The sequence below is a fragment of the Gracilinanus agilis genome, chromosome 6 (assembly GCF_016433145.1).
Source record: "Gracilinanus agilis isolate LMUSP501 chromosome 6, AgileGrace, whole genome shotgun sequence".
Taxonomy (NCBI): Eukaryota; Metazoa; Chordata; class Mammalia; order Didelphimorphia; family Didelphidae; genus Gracilinanus; species Gracilinanus agilis.
The window spans coordinates 131177248-131197334 of record NC_058135.1 but is presented as its reverse complement, the minus strand read 5'-3'; the positions used below and the strand labels follow the sequence as shown (position 1 = coordinate 131197334).

The following is a 20087-nucleotide window of genomic DNA, read 5'->3' as shown; positions in this document are numbered from 1 at the left end:
TAATCGACCTTTAATTTACCATTCTTATGTTCATATTTTACTCACACAGTCTATGTTGCAGTCTACCTGGAATATTAGGTTTTCCCCAAATCTGAGTTGTCCTCTTATGTCTCTCTAGTACAAGCCATGCTTCATATCTGTAATGCATTATCTTTTCAGTTCTGAGGCTTAGAATTTTATTTTCCTTCAAACCTTAAGTCCCAAGCTTTCTTTGAATATCTCAACTCTCAAATGGTCTAATCCTTGCTTAACTACTATAGACATGTGAATCACACAAGTAGAACATGACCCTAGGGACAACTTCATGTTCGACTTTGAGCGCAAATCTTAGCACACCCTGATTTTGAAGGTTGGGTTACTGAGGTTGGCTGAACCTGTGGCACCCTCCCACATAACTTTATATAGAAATTTGCTAGCAAGACTCTTCTTCCCATTCAGTGAAACTTTTATTTAGTCTCTTTAGAAATTTTAACTTTCTGACAATCCATTGAAAGTGGGTCTGAATGAATGTGGTTTTACTGTACATAGTGCCATGTAGATACAGAATACTAGAGCTGAAAGAACCTTAAAGATGGCATGGCTCACTCATTTGACAGAAAAGGAAACTGGCGCTCACATTGATAAAGTGACTTGCCCAAGAGCACAAAGAAAATCAGCCACTAATCTGGTCGATTCCCAGATGTGAGTTTCGTTTCTGCCTCATTACAGAGAGGTACGTAATATAGGGTACGTAATAGGAAAAGGACTATCAAAAATGAATTTTCACACTGCAAGCAAGGAGTATAACAACACAGATGCTGGAGTTTCTATATGGTCATCACAATTTACAATTCTAGGGAAGAGGTAGCTTTTTCTAATATAAAAATTAGATTCCATTCACTGTGATACAGTTCAAAAAGGTGGTTGATGTGTCCTGATGTCCTGAGCTGAAGAGGTCTTCCTTATGAAAGGGATGATTGAGAGGGTGATAAATTACCCTTTATGTTATAAAGGAAGCTTCTGACACCCCATTTATGCTAGTAATCAGTGGTGTGGATGAAGTAGGAACCCTCAGGGGTGACTGGATGGAGTGTGTTGAAAATTGAAATGGAATGAATGTGTTTGTTCTATTTTATTGAGCTGATACTGAGACTTAGCAATGTGAGTCAAAGAGGAGAATGAAATGTAGATAAAGTGATACAATTGTGCAAAAAAGTGAAACAATTTAAGGAACATAAAGTGAGTGAAAGATGAAGGTGCCTCCACCTCCAACCCTTAGATACAGGTGTGTACACTAATTTTAGTGCACAAAAAAATTCCAGTTTAACAGTCCCTGTTAGAGATGAGGTGTTGACTTGTTATAGTCTTGAGCTCCCAATAGACTCTAAAAATGAAGCCAGAGTTCCTGAGAATCAAGGAGGAACACAAAGAGAGTCATATCAGAATGGGACCATGAGATACCTGCAGAGAGAGCTTTATCAGATGTCAAAGTTCTAGCTCACAGTGGGTGTGTTGTGTCTACCTCCTTTTAATCTTCCTTCCTATAATACCACTCTTGGACATCGCTAGAGCAGCTAAAGATGCTCAGTTTTCCTGGGATTGATGTCAGTTCAGGGGAAAAAGAGTCTTAGCCACCCACTTCTGGGTCAATGAGCTCTTGGTGGAAAGATCAACTGAGGAAATGGGGGCTCTAGGATTTCCTTAGGAATTCCATTTAGCTCAGGTTAATCCAAAGGGACCCTAGTTGATTACAACCTGTCTTTGTTGGATGATTCTTCATTTAAAGGCAGGAAATTCTGAGAAATACTGGGAGTTCCAATGCCTATGGGCTGACCAAGTTCCCTTTAAGATCATAACTTCTTGAAATACTTTTAGGAGACACCTGAAATGACTTAAGAGTTGGGGATTGTCACCTCATAACACACTGAATAAGTTGCCCATCAAACTCATAAGTCTGACTGACTTATCCCTATTCTGGGAGAATATGGCATTACTTATGGAATTCAGGATTGAAAGAGTTTCCTTAAATTGTATCTCGTGTGAAAAACACACTTTTATTCACTAGTTATAGAGATAAGGAATGGATGTATAATTTCACTGATATGGGAAACATCTCAATTTAATAGATGAGGTCATCTGTACCACTTATATAGTCTTAGAGAGTCACTTAGAGGATTGAGATGTAAAGTGACCTACATAGGATCACACAGAAAGTATGTCAGAGACAAAACTTGAATTCAGGGCATCTTGAATCAGGGCTTCTCTAACACATATTCTAGAGCTCTATTACAAAGAACATGGGTTCTTCAGATACTCTCGTTTCCAATATCCCTAAGCCCAAATGACAGCTATACACCAATCACATTATCTTTCAGATAAGGTATCACATTCATTTAAACTGGTGCTAGTCCACAGGGTTTATCTGACCAAATGTTTTCATTTCATAAAACCTGTCTTGTCAGATTTATACAGGACTTTTTAATGAGAGCTGTGGAACGCTATACTTAGATGCTACAACTTCCCCTCTACTATGGCTTGAAGATGATATTTGGATGAATCTGTCTGATTTCAATTCAGTGGTTTCTTATAGTCAAGGTATCCATGTCAGGGTTCTGAGATATTCACAAGCATTTATTTGAAAATTAAGAAATGAAGGATGAAAATGCCAAAAAGGATATGAGATGACAAAAGGCAAGGAACTTCCTTCAGCAGGAACTCATGAGTAGGGGAGAAAAACAATTAATTGGCATGAAAGTAACACACACCACTATTATTATATACTAGAATACATGCTGTCACTAAACTGCTGCCTGGATAAAAGGACCAGGAAGAGGCTAATGACATCCCAGGGAAACAGTAGCCCTCTCCAAGGTATCATGTAGAAGTTCCAGGGCAGACTTGCTCACCTATATTGTGGGTGCTCTTCTAATTCCTCCTTTGTAGTAAAGAGACAAGTTTGTTTAACTTTTTAATTAACGTCTGTCCTTGCTGACAGATATTGTGAACAAAGCACTCTTTCTCCATTACTGCTTTGACTCTAGATTTAATTACTTTGGAAATTAATCCAGAAGCATGACTTTAGGCACAGCATTTAAGCCATCTGTGTTGCTATGCTGTACTTTATTTTTTAAGTGTCATTCTACTCTCTTGATGAGTGATATGAAAAGAATGTAAGGAAGGAGGTTACCAGTATGAAAGCGCCACAGGGAGGTATGCTATTAATCATACTTTTGGAAGACTGAGCTTTATTTAAGCTGAACAGCGGTGTAATTGGGTACACCCAAGAAAACTTAGTGGACAAGGAATCAAGCTCATATACTAATTAGTTATATCAACTTGGGCTAGTCACTTACTGGGACTCGATTTCCTCATCTATACAATGAGGACTTTGGGTTAGATGGTCTTCAAGGTTTCCATTCCACAGAGACATTCTGATTTCCAATGTAAATAATTTGAAAACAAGGACATATTTGATTCATTTGTAAAATGATGGCATTGGACCTCATCTCTGAGGTTCCTTCCAGCTCTAACATTCTCTGCACACATACCTTTTAACTTGCGTCTTAAAGAATTCAAATGAAAGGTCTCTGGGCACTATTAAAAATGAGAAGGGTCCCTGCCCCCCGGCCCCCAGGAATAAAAATTTAAAAAGAAAAAATGAGCCACTTTTTTTTTTCTTTTATAGACTAGAGGCATGTAGCAGAAGAAATAAATTTCTCTTGTTTTTCATGACACAAATGGTAAGTAATCAAAATCCTTAGTATCACTAAGTGTTTGATCACCAAGTATGGCATGCATTTAAAATAATGAAAGCAGGAAGGACTCAGGGGAGGGGTGGGGAAGGGAGAAGCAGAAAACAACAGCTGTATGGTACCTTCTCATACAATCCAGAGCCCGGATGAAGAAGTCCTTATGCAGGTGATGTTCATCTCTCAAGATAGAGCACTGCTCAAGAGTCACTGACATAGACGTCCTGTCTTTGGCACTTTTACAACAAGTAACTCGAATCCCATTGAGCTTGCGGCAAATCTGCAATAAAAAAGGATGTTTGTTCATGGGCTGGTTTGAAATATCATAAAGTGGGGGCAGGTAGGTGGCTCAATGGATTGAGAACCAGACCTGAAAAACTGAGTTCAAATTTGACCTCAGACACTTTCTAGCTGTGTGACCCTGGGCAAGTCACTTAACCTCCATTGCCTAGCCCTTACCACTCTTCTGCTTGGAACCACAACATGATTTTGTTTCTAAGATGGAAGGTAAGGGTTTATTTAGAAGAAGAAGAAAAAAAAAAGAAATTTCATGCTACTACAGAAATAAATCAGCCTATGGTCCAAGGGGAAGAATGACTGATTTTGGAGTCAAAGAGTCAAAGGTCCATGACCAATTTAGGTAGGCAAGTCATTTCACTTCCATGGGCTCAGTTTCTTGATAGGAATAAGAGGGTTGGACTTGACATCTCTCTCATGGCTTTTAGTTTTTAATCTATGAAATCCTAATGTTTGGAGTAACTAACTTTTCACATAAGTATAAACCTACTGCCTTCTTTTTATGAACTGTGAATCCAACCTACTCCCTTTATATTTTGACTGGTTTCTGTTTTTTTTTTTTTTTTTTTTTTTTTTTAATTTATTTTTAAGCCCTTACCTTCCTTCTTGGAGTCAATACTGTGTATTGGTCCCAAGGCAGAAGAGTAGTAAGGGTAGGCAATGGGGGTCAAATGACTTGCCCAGGGTCACACAGCTGGGAAGTGTCTGAGGCCGGATTTGAAGGGATAGGACCTCCCATCTCTAGGCCTGGCTCTCAATCCACTGAGCTACCCAGCTGCCCCTTGAATGGTTTCTGAAAGGTAATTAATTCTTAAATAAATCCTCTGGCATAAAGGTAGTAGAACAACAGATTAAACATGCTTCTCTACCTGTGGTAAAAGGATTGTTGAAAACACATATAAGTTCATTAAATTGTTGGCATAGATAAAATATGAACCTGAAGTGGATCACGCCATATCTGACTCAATAATTCTATTGCCAGGCTCAGGTATTGGTGATACAAAGGCAACAATTTAATATGACTTACTCTCACAGAGCATATAGTCAGCTGATGATTAGTAAAGCAAGATATTTTGAGCAACCTTCTAATGAACGTACATCCATATATTTTTTACTGTGTGCTTGGTATTTTATTATAATACTGATATTTTTCTATATTCCAGGTAAGATGACATAAAAGAGGGTTCAGGCACTACTTCATATACAAGACTGTTTTTTTTTTTAACTCTTACCTTTCATTTTAGAATCAATCCCATGTAATATAGGTGGAAGGATAGTAAGAGAGAGGGGGTTAAGTGACTTGCCCAGGGTAGCAAAGCTAAGACAAATCTGGTGCGAGATTTGAACCCAAGGACCTCCTACCTCTATCAATCCACTAAGCCACCTAGCTGTGCTCCATTGGAATACTCTTTTTTTTTTAATTTAAATTTTAAATATTTTCCCATAGTTACATGTTTCAGGAATACTCTTAATTAGGGCTCAAGGGAACATTCTAAGACTCCAAATGGTAGAAAAAATGCCTTACTAAAAGAGAATTTCTTCATCAAGATCCTTCTAGTATCAGTGGGATCAGAGATCCCTCTATCTCTAGCTAGTTGTTATTGCCTTACTTAATCCTAAAATTATTTTGAATTTAGTTTCCTTACAGTTTGAATTTACTTATCTGTCCTAGTAGACTGTAAGTTCCTCTAAGGCTGACATTCTTGCATTTCTACCATTGTAGCCCCGACACTTAGCATAGTGCCCTGTTTATACATATATATGAATGCACACTTAACTCTTGGAGTAGAAACTCCATCCACAAAGAACATCAGCAACTCATAGGCTTAGAGAGTGGCCTGGGGGTAAGGATGGATGAGTTGACTTGCCCAAGATCACAAAGATAGCCTATATCAGAGGCAACTCTAAGTGTTGAACTATTGAACTTAACTGATTAGTAACATGAATTTATTTGGAACAAGAGTTTTCTTCTACTTGGTAGTGGTGGATGTGAAATGTTATCTATTCTGTCTAAAAAATCAATGTCTTATAATGAGTTACCAAATGAGATGGCTCTCTGGCCAAAACTTCATAGCCCAAAATCTAAGGATGCTAGAAACCCCTGAGTGACCTGATCTCTAAGGTTCCTTATATTTCTGAGAAGTCTCTGTTTTATGGAACATGAGTTTTCAAGAGAATAAGAGTTAAAATACACACACACACACACACACACACACACACACACACACACACACACACTGATCTTTCTGAATATGCCCATCTTGACAATGAAATTTATTGTTCCAGGTTTAAGTAACTGGAAGAGTTATTTTTATGTCAATGTGTTAATCTGACCATTTCCCTTAACCAACACTATTTGAAGGCATCAGACCTCTTTAAAATTCCATTTAGATTTTTTTCATGTTTAATCAGGAGAAATAAATATGCTCCAGATGGGTATTTTTTAAACTGAAAAACGAAACTTCAGAGGCACAGCATTTTATTGGGCAGATAATGAATAGGTGAAATCAGGAAAAGAACTAGAATAGAAAGAAGCAAGGATTTTTCAGAAAATTTCAAGAGAGATTTGTGGATTTCTTCCTTTTCTAGCCCAGCCTAGCAGAATTAAGGCCCCAAAGCCCACAAGTGTAGTCCTTCAGCTGAACAATTCAGCACACAAAAATCTGGAAAGAGGAAAGCCAAGGTTATTCACAAGGATATGCAAACCGCCACATGCATATGTTTTATGGGAAAGCACAGGATTGTTGATCCAGATGCTAATATTATATTCAATGTGTCTCTCTGTTAGAGGGGGAAAATAAGGATCAAGGCTTTTATGATTTGGTCCAAGAGTGAAACAACATGCATGGCACAGGAATGTGTGTCTGAGAAGTTTTGGTTTGGTTTGGGTGTGTGGGTGTGTTTATGTGTAAAAAAAATAAATCAAGCTGAAAGGATTAAAGCTTTTCAAGCTAAAAGGATTTCATAGATGGAATAAACAATTATATAGCACTACTATGTGCTATATAAGTATTATATACCTTGTTAGACAGATAAGGAAACAAAGTCCCAAAGACTTGAAATGATTTGGCCAAGTTTTTATTCAATAAATTAGTATCTAAATGTAATTATTTTGATTATAGAAAAGCTTTAAAAAAAAAAAAAAAGGTCTTCATCTCTTTCTGTGTACCTAATCAAAGCTGAGAGATACTTAGTTCGTGTCAAGATTAATGAATTGTAGAAATAAGACACCCATGTGTTTGAAATGCCTGTTTTTAAACTCTAATTAGAGGGTACCCTTGTATACCATTCTTTCCAAAGTTTTGTGTCATTTCATTTTTGTAATAAATCTATGGCATTTCACCCTTTGGGATACTGGGATTCTGAAAGGTAAAAGTAATTCAGCTTAAATATGGTAGAAGTCAGACTTTCAAGCAGATCTCTTGATTCTAAGTCGAGACTTTCTTTCTCTGGATATGAGTTTTTATTTTATAATTTCATTTTTTTCACATAACAAAGTTGTTGTTATGAAAAACAGGGTTGGCGGGGTCATCAAGATGGCTTCTGTGGATTCAGTGAGAGCCAGGCCTAGACATATGAAGTCCTGGGTTCAAATCTGGACTGTCAGATGCTTCCTAGCTATGTGACCCTGGGCAAGTCACTTAACCACATTGTCTAGCCCTTGCCGCTCTTCTGCCTTAGAACCTATACAGAGTATTGATTTTAAGACAGAATATAAAGGTTTAAAAAATAAACTAATTCCACGTTGGTCTGATTCTGATGAGGGCTGGCATAATAGAAGGGATCTAGGGGATATCTCTGCAGTGGCTGTGTTGATATGACTACCAATTGTATTTGTGAATATGGAACCTATTTGTGAGAAAGAAATTTTTCCCCTAAACACAAAGAGACTAACTGTCTGGGTTCCTGTGGGGTCTATGAGGCAGCTTCTATAAAACTGAGGCTACCCATCAAAATCTACCAATCTGTCGTGTCCAAATGGTCATGGCCTGCCTATGTCAACTAGCGTAGACGTTCAAGTAGCCTTCCTAACACTCTGTTCTCTATTAAGGTTAGAAAATTCGTCTGATAGCTTTTGTTAAAAATGAGGATCAACAGAAACCTGCAAAAGGTGAATCTGATCCAAAGTTATCTCATTGCCTATCTGAGAATGAACATTTCTCTAAATTGCCACGCCAACCCCCATGTTGTTGCACAGAACGTCTTTGGTATGGAAGACATTCATTGCGACAGCTTTTTTCAGGGTTCCTTATGTGCTACTCTCTACCCACAGGAAGCCTTTCGAGGATAGCTGCCACCTCCTCCCATGGATCTGGTATTTTCTTGTCTGTCTACACATTATTAGCTTCCCAAGGGAATATAAACTTCTTGAAGGTAGGGAAGGCTTCTTTTGTCTTTTTTTTCCCCTGAGTTCTTAACGGCACATAATAGGCACTTAATAAATGCTTCTTAGATGTGACTGAATTGAATTCATTTGAGAGCTGAACTAGTTCTGATTCTGAAGAAATTATGGACATATCTGTTACTAAAATAATTCATAAGTATATATTTTATAATATAATAAGATATGTTTGATTATATCATAAATTTTCTCTATTTCTAATTTGAGAGATAACTATAAAAAAAAGATGAAGGGGAGAAGGGTGCAGGAAGAAAAGTTAAAAAGGGTCATATGAGAATGGGACTGCTTTCAGTCATTAATGGTGGAACCAATTTGAGTTGCTCAAGGTTTTGATGGGAGGCTCTAATACGATGGTATTTGATGAAGCCTATCAGGTAGTTTTAGGAAGGAGTTTTAGGACATATTTTGAGAAGATCACATTATTTAGTTATCAAAGGGGGTCTTAAAGATCTAACCTCTCATTAAAAAACATGAAAAAACTAAGGTCCAGAGAGGAAGGGACTTCTGTCACACATACAATAAGTAGCAAAGTCCAGGAGCATCTAGGTGGCTCAGTAGATAGAAAACCAGGTCTTGAAATGGAAGGTCTTGGGTTCAAATGTGGCTTCAGACATTTCCTAGCCATGTGACCCTGGGCAAGTCACTTAACCCCCATCGCCTAAAAAAAAATTAAGTAAGTAGCAAAAGTCAGGATTTGAACTCAGGTCTTTTGATTAACGTTCCTATGTCTTTTTTTCTTTTTCATTTTATAAGAGTTTTGTGGGAAAATATCAAGACCAGATGATTATTTGAAGTCAAGTTGAGGGAAGCCTGCAACATCTAGGAGGAGTCAGAAAGAAAGCAAAGAGAATCACTTTTTAATATCAGTAGTTGAGACAACATTGTCAAATATTCATAACAACCTTTTTTCACCCTTAAAAGAATACACAACAAAAGAAGAAGAAAAAAAAAAGAAACCCTAAAGCCTATATAATTTTTGCCTTGAGATAGGTGAGAGAAATCCTCTATTTTGATTAATGTGACAAAGTGATTGGAGGAAAGAGCAGATGAATCAATGCGGAATTTTTAGGATAGTTCCTGGCCCAAATCCTACACCTTGATCCAATAATCTTTTTTCTTTTTCTCTCCGTTTCCTAGGTAGAGATCTCTGATTCTTGGGCTAAAGACTTTATGGTCCTTTGGAAGAAAAGTGAAAACTGAATCTTCTCAGCCAAGAAACTTCAGCAAGTTGCAATCTACTGCTGAAGAACTCTGGTTGTAAAAAGAATTCCCTCAACCATGCTATAGTTTTCAGATTTCTCCTTGAGAAGCATCATGGTGGTACTAGATTGGGTTCTGGAGTGCAAGAAAGATAGAAGTAGGTTAAAATAATGCCTTGGATGTTGGCTGTGTGGCTTAGGACAAGTTGCTTAACCTTTTATGTCCCAGAGAACTCTCTAAGGCTGTAACTTTACTTCAATGTCAGAATTCCATTGGGAGAGATTATTACCTCATTGGGAGTTCCCTATTTCAGTGAAATCTTAGGTCTAGTCCAGAGATGGGCAAACTTTTTAAAGGAAAGGAAATGCTCTTCTGTCAGTCTGTTTCTAAGGCAACTCTTTTGAAGTTTCATTGTATTGTATTCTACTCGTTGTATTTGTCAGATTAGGAATAATGTCACTTGGCTGGATAGAACATTTCAGGGGGCCACATCTGGCCAGCAAGCCTTAGTTTGCCCATCACTAGGCTAATCAAATAAATATGCAAGCATAGATATACATGTAAATATATCTACATGTAGCCAAGCAAGGACTTCTTTCTTATGTATGTGCAAGTATGCCTGCCTCTGTGTGTGTAAGAGGAAGACAAGGGGAGATAAAGGGATTAAGGAGAGAAGGATGGGGAAAGAGGGAGAGAGTATAACATGGACTTGTGATTTTACTGATGTGAAGAAACTCTTTCCACCATGGTAGATTCAAAATGCTTAACATATTCATAGAGAACTGCCTGGGGAACAATGACAGGTTAAGTAATTTATGTATTCTAACACAGGACATGAACCTGGGGCATTAGAACTATAAAGACTCTTCTCAATACATTGTCATGCTGAGCTTGTTGTCTCTCTGCCTCTCTACCTTTCTGTCTCTCTGTTTGTCTTTCTGTCTGTCTGTCTCTCTTTCTGTCTTTTCTTTCTCTGTCTCTCTCTGTCTGTCTCTGTCTCTCTCACTCTCCCTCCTTCCTTTTTCTTTCCCCACCTCTTTCCTGCCACCTTTGTCTCTGTTGCTTCCTCCTTTCCCCTCTCTCTCCCTGTTTTCTCTCTCTCTTCTCTCCTTCCCTCCTCACTCTTTCTGTCTTTCGGTCTCTGCCTGTCTTTCTGTCTCTCTCTGTCTCTGTCTCTCTTTCTCTCTCTCTGTCTGTCTCTGTCTCTCTCCCTCTCCCTCCTTCCTTTTTCTCCCCCCCATTCTTCCTGCCACCTTTGCCTCTGTTGCTTCTTCCTTTCCCCTCTCTCTCCCTGTTTTCTCTCTTTCTCTTTTTTCTTTTCTCTTTCTTCCCTCTTTTTCCCTCCTCACTCTCTCTGTCTTCCTTTCTATTTCAGCATTGTGTGTGGCTGTACATTATACATGTTTATTTACCAGCACATAAAATCTTGTATTGCTATCTTTGACAAGATTGCTTGTGTATCCCTAGACATGTTACTTACTCTCAGTACCACAGGCAAGTCAACAAGGCATTGAGTGGCAACACAGTTGCAAATGCTGGAAGAGGGATCCAGTCCAGCACCAAGCAGAATACTGGGCTTATATTAGGCTCTTAAATGTTTATTGATTGATGGAGGAGGACTTACACATTCAAATCTGTGCATATATTTGCATGGGAAAATGCCTTTCTATTAAGAATCTAGTAAAAACGAGCATTTCGGGGGTTAATGTAATACGGAAATGTTGATTGTTATTATTGTCATAGTCTTGGTGGAAATTAGATAATTATTTTTCAGAACTCTGAGAAATTATGGAAAACATATGAGGTAACAGAGTAACTTGGTGGTTCAGCACCTCTATTACTATCCTTGTACTACTTGGCTCTATAGCCTTTGGAAGTCATCAAATCATTCTCTTTCCCAGAGCTACAGAACACAGTATAGTGGAAGAATATTAGACTTAGAATAAGATCCGTGGTTCTACTCACAATGACACACAATTATGACATACTTACTAGTAGTGTGACCTTAGGCAATTCAATTCTTTCTTGGGAATAGGAAAACAAAAATAAAACAATTCTGGCCTCATGGGAAGGGAAATTCTAAGGAGAAATCAACTTGTACATGGAATAAGTAAATGTGAAGTAATTTTAGGTGAGGAAGTAACTAATAACAACTGAGAGGTGAGAGCAGTATTCATTGGGATATCATTACAAGAAAAAATTCCTAATTATACTTTTCCTCATAACACATTAGGATGCATTTAATAATATTTTTTCCTGTCCCTGACACAGAAGATAAATATGTAAGATGGAAGGGGTGGATGGTTATAGGAAAAAAAGTTTTCCAGAACCCTGTTAAAGGAGACCCCACAAGATCAATGGTGGCTGGGCAAAACTCCTTCATTGATATGTTTGCCATCCTTGTATGAGTTTTCATTTTCACTTGGCCTTGAAGGGAGGTAGTGATTCCAAGTAGAGATGAGAAAGGGTTCCCTGGGAACTTTGCTAGCAGGAGAGTGACAGATATAGTGAGACTGTGCTTTAGACTGGGCTATTTATCTTCTTTTACCCCTAGATCTTCATCAATAAGATGGAGACAATAATAATGGCTCCACTTTGCTCAAACTGTCAATTCAAAATTTCTTAAGCCCCTAAATGCTAGGGATTATTCTAGGCTCTTACATTCTATTGGAACTTGTACAATAGGAGGAAATAATAAATATTAAATATTTATGCCTAATTTGTTATTAACATTAGTAGTAGCAGTATAATAACAATAATAAACATTATCACTGTCATTCCTGTGTTAGTAAAATAGCAAAACCATCTATAATCTATCTTCCTGGGATGTTGTAAAAATTAAGTACTTTTGGTGATTATGAGGCTACCAAGAGGCAATTGTTGCTCAAAAAAGACTATTCAAGAAACCTTAATCTAATTTAATAGGGTACTCAATGGAGCCACCTTCAATAAGACCTCAAAAAGGATGTTTCTTGCTTTTCCCTTTGATGTTCCTACTTAGGACCGAAGAAAGACATGACAGGAAAGTCAATCTACTAGCCTCTGTCCCTCTGTGTAAATTATTTTATATAGCCTCTTGCTGAATTATCTATGCCCTCTTCCCAGAAGGGAGAAGTGATGCTGTGTATAATCAAAGCTCTGGCAATAGGAAAAAAAAAAAGGTTTGAGTTTTCATATGTATGCTAGTGGTGCAATATGGAATCAAGTGTGTTCCAAGATTTATGAAACCAAACTCTGGGTTGCATTAGCAATACTGTGCAATACACATAAAAACAGTCTTCATAATGATCTTCAGGGTCTCCCTAATTAAAACATGAGCTCCTTAAAAGTAGGCATTGTCATACTTCTCTATTTGTATGCCCAGTTTTTAGAGCTTTGTACATAATAAAGACTTAATAAGTGCCTTTTTTCCTTCCTTCTTCCCTTTCCCCCTTTCCTTTCCTTTCTTTTTTTTTCTTTCCTTTTTCTTTCCTTCCTTTCTTCCTTCCTTCCTTCCACCATGAGGTAGATTCCTAATGAATCTCTAGATGGATCTCAGATGTTAGCTGACAAATCACAGTTATATCACCCATGGGTGCCTTTTGGTTCTCTGGATATCTACCAATTGACAGCTTAGAAAACTACTCCCCCTGGGTTACCTAGATGATTCCTGTCCCCAATCACCCCTGCCCCACAGCATAGCATATGAATCCAAAAAAAGGATGAAACAAGCCTAGAGAAATGAGGGGCTATTTTATCCCTAGGGACTCATTATAAGTGGAAGAATCCATGCCTCAGCAATAATTGTTTCTGCCAATATTTGTATTAATAGACACACATAGGACCTCATTAAAGGGACAAAATAGTCATTGGTTTTGCTGGCACTCTATGTGAGGATTCTTAACGCTATCTGGGTGAAAGCCAGATTATGGCTAGTTCTCCATTATTTGTGTTCTTGTGAAAAAGATGACAATACTAGCATAGTACTATGGCTAAATTTCATCTCAGAGACGTTTCACTTTAGTCTAAAACATTAATTGCAATCAGTCTTCAGGAGGATGACCAACAAGTAACAACCTTACTAATTTTTTCATTCCTTCTTCAGTTTTTCACTCTTTTAATCTTCTGTTTCCCAGATTTTTTGTTTATTTGCTTGGTGATGGGGGTAAGGGTTAGCAAAGATGAAAAGGAGCCCAGACAACAGTGAATGGAAGGAGTCTGAGGGACCCACACATAGTGCCCTAAACAATACAGAGCTGACGAGGACTCCTCTGGGGCCTTAGGCTTTTGGGTAAGTTGGGGATCTGTTTGACACAAAGATCTTACCGTTGCAGCCAGCCATATGATTTCTACATTCTTTCTCTTCTTGACCCGGACATTTTGCTGAAGATTTTCTAGTAATCCTTTTAGATCATTTTGTTCTTGAAAATGGTGTAGCCCTGAAAAGAAGGGAGAAAATAAATGATATTTAAAGTAACTTTTTGCCCTCCTCTTGTTTCCTATCACCCAGTTTTATTTGTGCTTCGTGAATGTAGTGGTCTTAGAGCTATACAATCACTGGTATTCAAGAAGGTAATGGGGTCATAAGGTCAGAGTTTCTTATAAATCAACTTTCTAAGCTTCTCACTTTAGAAATGAGTAAATTGAGATCCAAACAGTGGATTGGACTTGCCTTACAGCTAGATAGTGATTAATCTAGACATAATATCTTAGTTTTCTCATTCCAAGTGTGATGTTTTGATTTGTTTTGTTTTTCCCCAATAGCTTACATTGTTCAGCAAGGGATTGTTTCTTGACCTTGTGGTTCCATTTATTTAGATTTAACATATCTATCCTAAATCTCAGAATGCCAGAGTGGAAGTAGATGTCAGCATCCCCCTACTCTGATTATCTCATCATACAGATGCTCATAGTTATAAGTGTTATGGCATAGGAGTTAGGATGTTGGATCTATAGTCAGGGAGACCTGAGTTCAAATTTAGCCTCAGGCATTTTGTTTTTTTATGACCCTTGGAAAATCACTTAACTTTTTTTTTAAGATATTTATTCTATTAGTTAATTTGGAACATTTTTCCTTGGTTATAGGATTCATGTTCTATCCCTCCCCTCCTCCCACCATCTCCCATAGCCAAGGCGCAATTCCACTGGGTTTTACATGTGTCATTGATCAAGACTTATTTCCATATTATTGATATTTGCACTAGGGTGATCTTTTAGATTCAATATCCCCAATCATATCCCCATCAATTCATGTGATCAGGCAGTTGTTTTTCTTCTGTGTTTCTACTCCCACAGTTCTTCCTCTGAATGTGGCTAGTTTTCTTTCTCATAAGTCCCTCAGCATTGCTCTGGATCCTTGCATTGTTGCTAGTAGAGAAGTCCATTACATTTGATTTTACCACAGTGTATCCCTCTCTGTGTATAAGGTTCTTCTGGCTCTGCTCCTTTCACTCTGCATCAATTTCTGGAGGTCATTCCAGTTTACATGGAATTCCTCCAGGTCATTATCCCTTTTAGCACAATAGTATTCCATCACCAACAGATACCACAATTTGCTCAGCCATTCCCCAATTGAAGGGATTCCCTTATTTTCCAGTTTTTTGTCACCACAAAGAGCACAGCTATAAATATTTTTGTGCATGTCTTTTTCCTTCTGATTTCTTTGAGTTATAAACCCAGCAGTGGTGGATCAAAGAGCAGGCAGTAATTTAGCACTATTTGGGCATAGTTCCAGACTGCCATCCAAAATGGTTGGATCAATTCACAAGTCTACCAGCAATGCATTAATGTCCCAATTTGGCCACATCCCCTCCAACATTTATTACTTTTCTTTGCTGTCATTTTAGCCAATCTGCTAGGTGTGAGGTGGTACCTCAGAATTGTTTTGATTTGCATTTTTCTAATTATAAGAGATCTAGATCACTTTTTCATGTGTTTGTTGATAGTTTTAATTTATTTATCTGAAAATTGCCTATTCATGTCCCTTACCCATTTATCAATTGGGGAATGACTTGATTTTTCATACAATTGATTTAGCTCCTTATATATTTGAGTAATTAGACCTTTGTCAGAGGTTTTTGTTATAAATATTTTTTCCCAATTTATTGCTTCCCTTCTAATTCTGGTTGAATAGGTTTTGGCTTTTTTTTAAAGCCTTTTAATTTAATGAAATCAAAATTATTCATTTTACATTATTTATTGTACATTTTGTAATTTTTTCTAACTCTTGCTTGGTCTTAAAATCTTTCCTTTCCCAAAGATCTGAGAAATATACCATTCTGTGTTTACCTAATTTGCTTATAGTTTCCTTCTTTATATTCAAGTCATTCACCCATTCTGAGTTTATCTTGGTGTAGGGAAATCACTTAACTTCTGTCTGTCTCCATTTCCTCATATGTAAAGTGGGGGTAATAAAAGTATTTGCTTTCTAAGTTTGTTGTGAGGATGTAAGAAGATAACCTTTGTAAAGTGCTATATAAATACTAGTTATAATAATAATAATTACTATTATTAACTTAAGGTTTCACAGTTAATTGTGTAGCAGAAATGGAATAAGGACATAGGCTACCAAGACCAAGATTAGTGCTCTTTCTATTAAACAATAAGGATATAATAACATAATAACATAAATTAAGGTTTTGCTGAAAAAACAAACAAACAAACAAAAAATATCACTGTCACTAGATCAGAGTTTGGCAACCTTTTTGGCTGTGAGAGCCATAAACGCCACATTTTTAAAAATGTAATTTCGTGAGAGCCGTACAGTGCTCACAGTGTGCGCTCCTGTAACAGTGTGTGCTCCTGTAACTGCGCTTGAAATAAAATGGACTTTATGGCTCCTGCAAAAAGAGCCAGATATGGCTGGAGAGCCATCCGTTGCCAACTCCTGCACTAGATAACTGGCTTCTTAATTTCCAGGACTCCAGGAGAACTATACTGATTTTCCAAAATAACCCAGTTTATTTGTTACCATACTGTTATATTAATAAGTTTTTCTTGGTTATTTGTTTGGTGATAAAAAATACAAATCTTTGAAATAAAAAACAAAGAAGCTGTTTGATATTAAAAGGTCACAAGTGATAAACCATTTCAATATCTTTACCAAGAAAATAATAAATGGAATCAAGAAGAATGTGACATGACTGAAATGACTGGAAAATAATAATAACTTTATATTTCAATAGGAGCTCAAAAATTTTGTTATACAAAGTAGAAAAAGAATGACTGCTTCTGGTGCCAAATGAAATGGACTCATATTCTACATCTTATGTTCACTGCCTATGTGACCTTAGACAAATTATATATGCCAGTTTCCTTTATTTGTAAAATGAAGTTGGTCTAAATGGTCTCTGAGGTCTCTTATTAAGATACAATGTCCTAAAGACCTTAAATCACTGAGGGGATGGGAGGGGAGAAAGAGAGAGACAGAGACAGAGATGGAGAGATAGAGATATATATAGAGAGAGGGAGAGGGAGAAGACAAAACAGAGATAAACAGATGAGGGGTGAGGAGAGTAGTTTTCATAGTGAAGTAAAGAACCTGATGACAAAATCTTCAAGTAGGTCAGGAAAAGAGGGCTACTATCCTCCCCAAATCTATGAAAATGAGGTAACCAAAGAGATGGCCACATCCCAAAGGCAGCGAGAGAAAAGAAAGCACTGGATTTAGTCAGGAAGACTCAGAAAGACTAGGTTCCAAATTCTAACTTTGACCTTTTCTGAGTGTCAGTTAACTAATTGGTAGAACTATGGTATTGGATTAGATGACATCAAATGTCCCATCAAATTCCAAATCTATGATCCTATAAAATAGCATGTAAGTCCCAAATGCCCAAGATCAAATCTACCACTTGCCAATTGAGTGACTTTCTGCATGTCATGCCACCTTGCTGAGTTTCAGTGTCCTTATTTATAAAATGGGAACACTAACACTTTCACTAACTCACTGTGTTAAGGTGAGGATAGTACTTTGCAAAATGCTCCATAAAGATGAGCTTTTTTTCATATATTTATTCAGCAAATATTTAGCAGGGCCCAGGATGGTATAGTGGGAAGAGCTCTAGCCTTAAAAGGTAGAAGAGAAGTGGGTTTAAACCAAATTAAATGGATGATGTTGGACAAGCAACAACTTCTTGAAGACCCAAGTTTCTCATTTGCAAAATGATAGAATACTCGAATGATTTATCACAGATGGTAGCTGTGAGGAAAATGTGCTGCAAACTTTAAAACATTAGATGAATTTAAGTTCATATAATTTATGAATCCCATGAGTGCTGAGCAATCTTCTAGGTGCTGGCAGCAAGGCAAAATTTTCATAAGACATAGACCCTTAAAATAATAGAGCCTATGGTCTACTAGAAGGATGAGTCACTGATTTCTATTATCATTAACACAAAACATTTTAAGGTTTGAAAGCCACTTTATGTATATTTTCTTATTTGATCTTCACAACTCTGAGCTGTAGGTGCTATGATCTTTTTATGGATGAGGAAACTGAGGCAAAGACAGGCTAAATGAATTCTCTTTTGGTCCTCACAACAAACTTTTGAAGCAAGTGCTACTAAAATCTTCATTAAATAGATGAGACAACTGAGACTAAGAGAGGATAAGTGACATGTCCAGCATTATATAGCCATTCAGTATTTGAGGCAAGATTGAATTTGGGTTCTCTTGACCTGAAGCCCAGTACTTAGTACTCTACATCACAGAGCTGACTCTGCTTGAAGACCTTGTGAAAAATCTTGATCTATACTTCTAATTCTAGCTTTCTTCTCTACATGTCATTCTACATCTTAACACAGCTCAGGCACCTTCTTCTTGGAGGTTCAGCATTAGAGAGAGTGCCAGATTTGGAATCAGAAAACCAGATATCATGTCTCTGCTTTTCTATTTATCTTTATTACCTTGGGCAAGACATAAATAATCTGAGCCATCTAATTTTCATCTATATAGGGAGAGGTTCAGAATAGTAGCCTCTAAAATCTCTTCTAGCTTGAATTTTCTGACATTCTGTCTCTTAAAAGGGTTTTGTATACATATTAACAGTAAGCTTACAATGATTATTATCAGTGAATGACTTGGCTACTCTGATACAGTCAATGTTCTAAGACAATTCCAAAGAACCTGTGATGAAAAATATCATCTACCTTCTGAGAGAGAATTGATGAACTCTGAGTACAGTCTGAAGTTTTTTTTAATTTTTTTACTGTCTTCTTGTTGTTGTAACAGAGCTAATATGAAAACGTTTGTAACAGAGCTAATATGAAAACGTTTTTTATGACTTAACATATTTAATTGACATAAAATTGTTTGTCTCCTCATTGTGGGGGAGGTACTGGAAAAAAGGAGGGAATTTCGAACTCAAAAAAATTTTTAAATGCTAAAAATAAATAATTAATGAAATTTTAGGAAAGTTTTAAGAAAAAAATACTACCCATATATGGTTGTAATGGAAAACTAGTGTACTATAAGAAATGATGAACATGAGTTCAGAAAAACCTGGAAAGACCTCTGGAAAACTAGTGTACTATAAGAAATGATGAACATGAGTTCAGAAAAACCTGGAAAGACCTTTATGAAGGGAAGAAAAGTGTAGGACTTAACTATTATCAGCAAAAAAAAGGTTCCATGATAACCCCAAAGAACTCAAGACAAAAACAAAACAAAACAAAAAACCCTCTATCCATAGCTAAAGTAGGAACTATTGGAATCTGACTTCAGATCAAAGCACTCCATCCTTCACTTAATTTCCTTCATGACTTTTTGATTGTATATATGATATGTGTCTTCAGTCATGACTTGGGCATTATGGAAATGGCATAACCTTTATCAAACTCCTTACTGCCTTAGTAGTAGCAGGGAGGGAGGAAAAGAATCTGAATTAAAAAATGGCAGAAAACAATTGTGAAAAACTGTTTCTACATATAATTGAAAAGAACAAAATTCTATAAAAGAAAAAGAGAAAAAAAATCACCCAAAATCTTGGGAGAGGGGCATATGGAGGAAATAATGATAGTGATACTTAAAAAAAAAGCAAAGAAAGGAATGATTATGAATATTAAAAAACATGAAAAAAGAACTGAGAGAGATCAGAAGGAGGAATAAACAGAGTATTATTTAATTGATCATATTAAAATTATATCTGCTTACCTACCTACCAGGCAACCAGTTGATCAATCATCTAACAATTTATCTCTCTTTCTTCCTGCCTCTCCACTTACCTACTTACCTACTGTAAGATTGATTAGGATTGTCTTGGTCTACTCTGGCTTCTATGATTTTGTGTTTGTAAAGACATGTTTTTAATCTCTTCAATTTATTTTGCCTTCTTTGCCTCCTTGAGCTGTTTCTTCAATTCAGCAATGATATTATCTTTTCTTTGTCCTTCTCAGTGTGTTTTGATTGTTTGGGCTCTGTTTCTCTAGACTCATGTACATAAGAAGCTGTTTTTCTAAGGTCTTCAATAGATAGGAATTCCCACT

The 20087-nt window shown here is 36.9% G+C and overlaps 1 protein-coding gene across 2 annotated transcripts in view; it reads right to left on the bottom strand.

Moving 5' to 3' along the window:
- The window catches only part of INPP4B (inositol polyphosphate-4-phosphatase type II B), a 483546-nt gene that overhangs the window by 69632 nt on the left and 393827 nt on the right, over positions 1–20087 (bottom strand). For both annotated transcript variants that reach the window (XM_044680328.1, XM_044680327.1), the window contains exons 18-19: positions 13933–14045; positions 3854–4008 (exon numbers count right to left, since the gene is read on the bottom strand). In XM_044680328.1, the coding sequence (XP_044536263.1) occupies positions 3854–4008; positions 13933–14045 (268 nt within the window). The remainder of the gene's footprint in view (positions 1–3853; positions 4009–13932; positions 14046–20087) is intronic.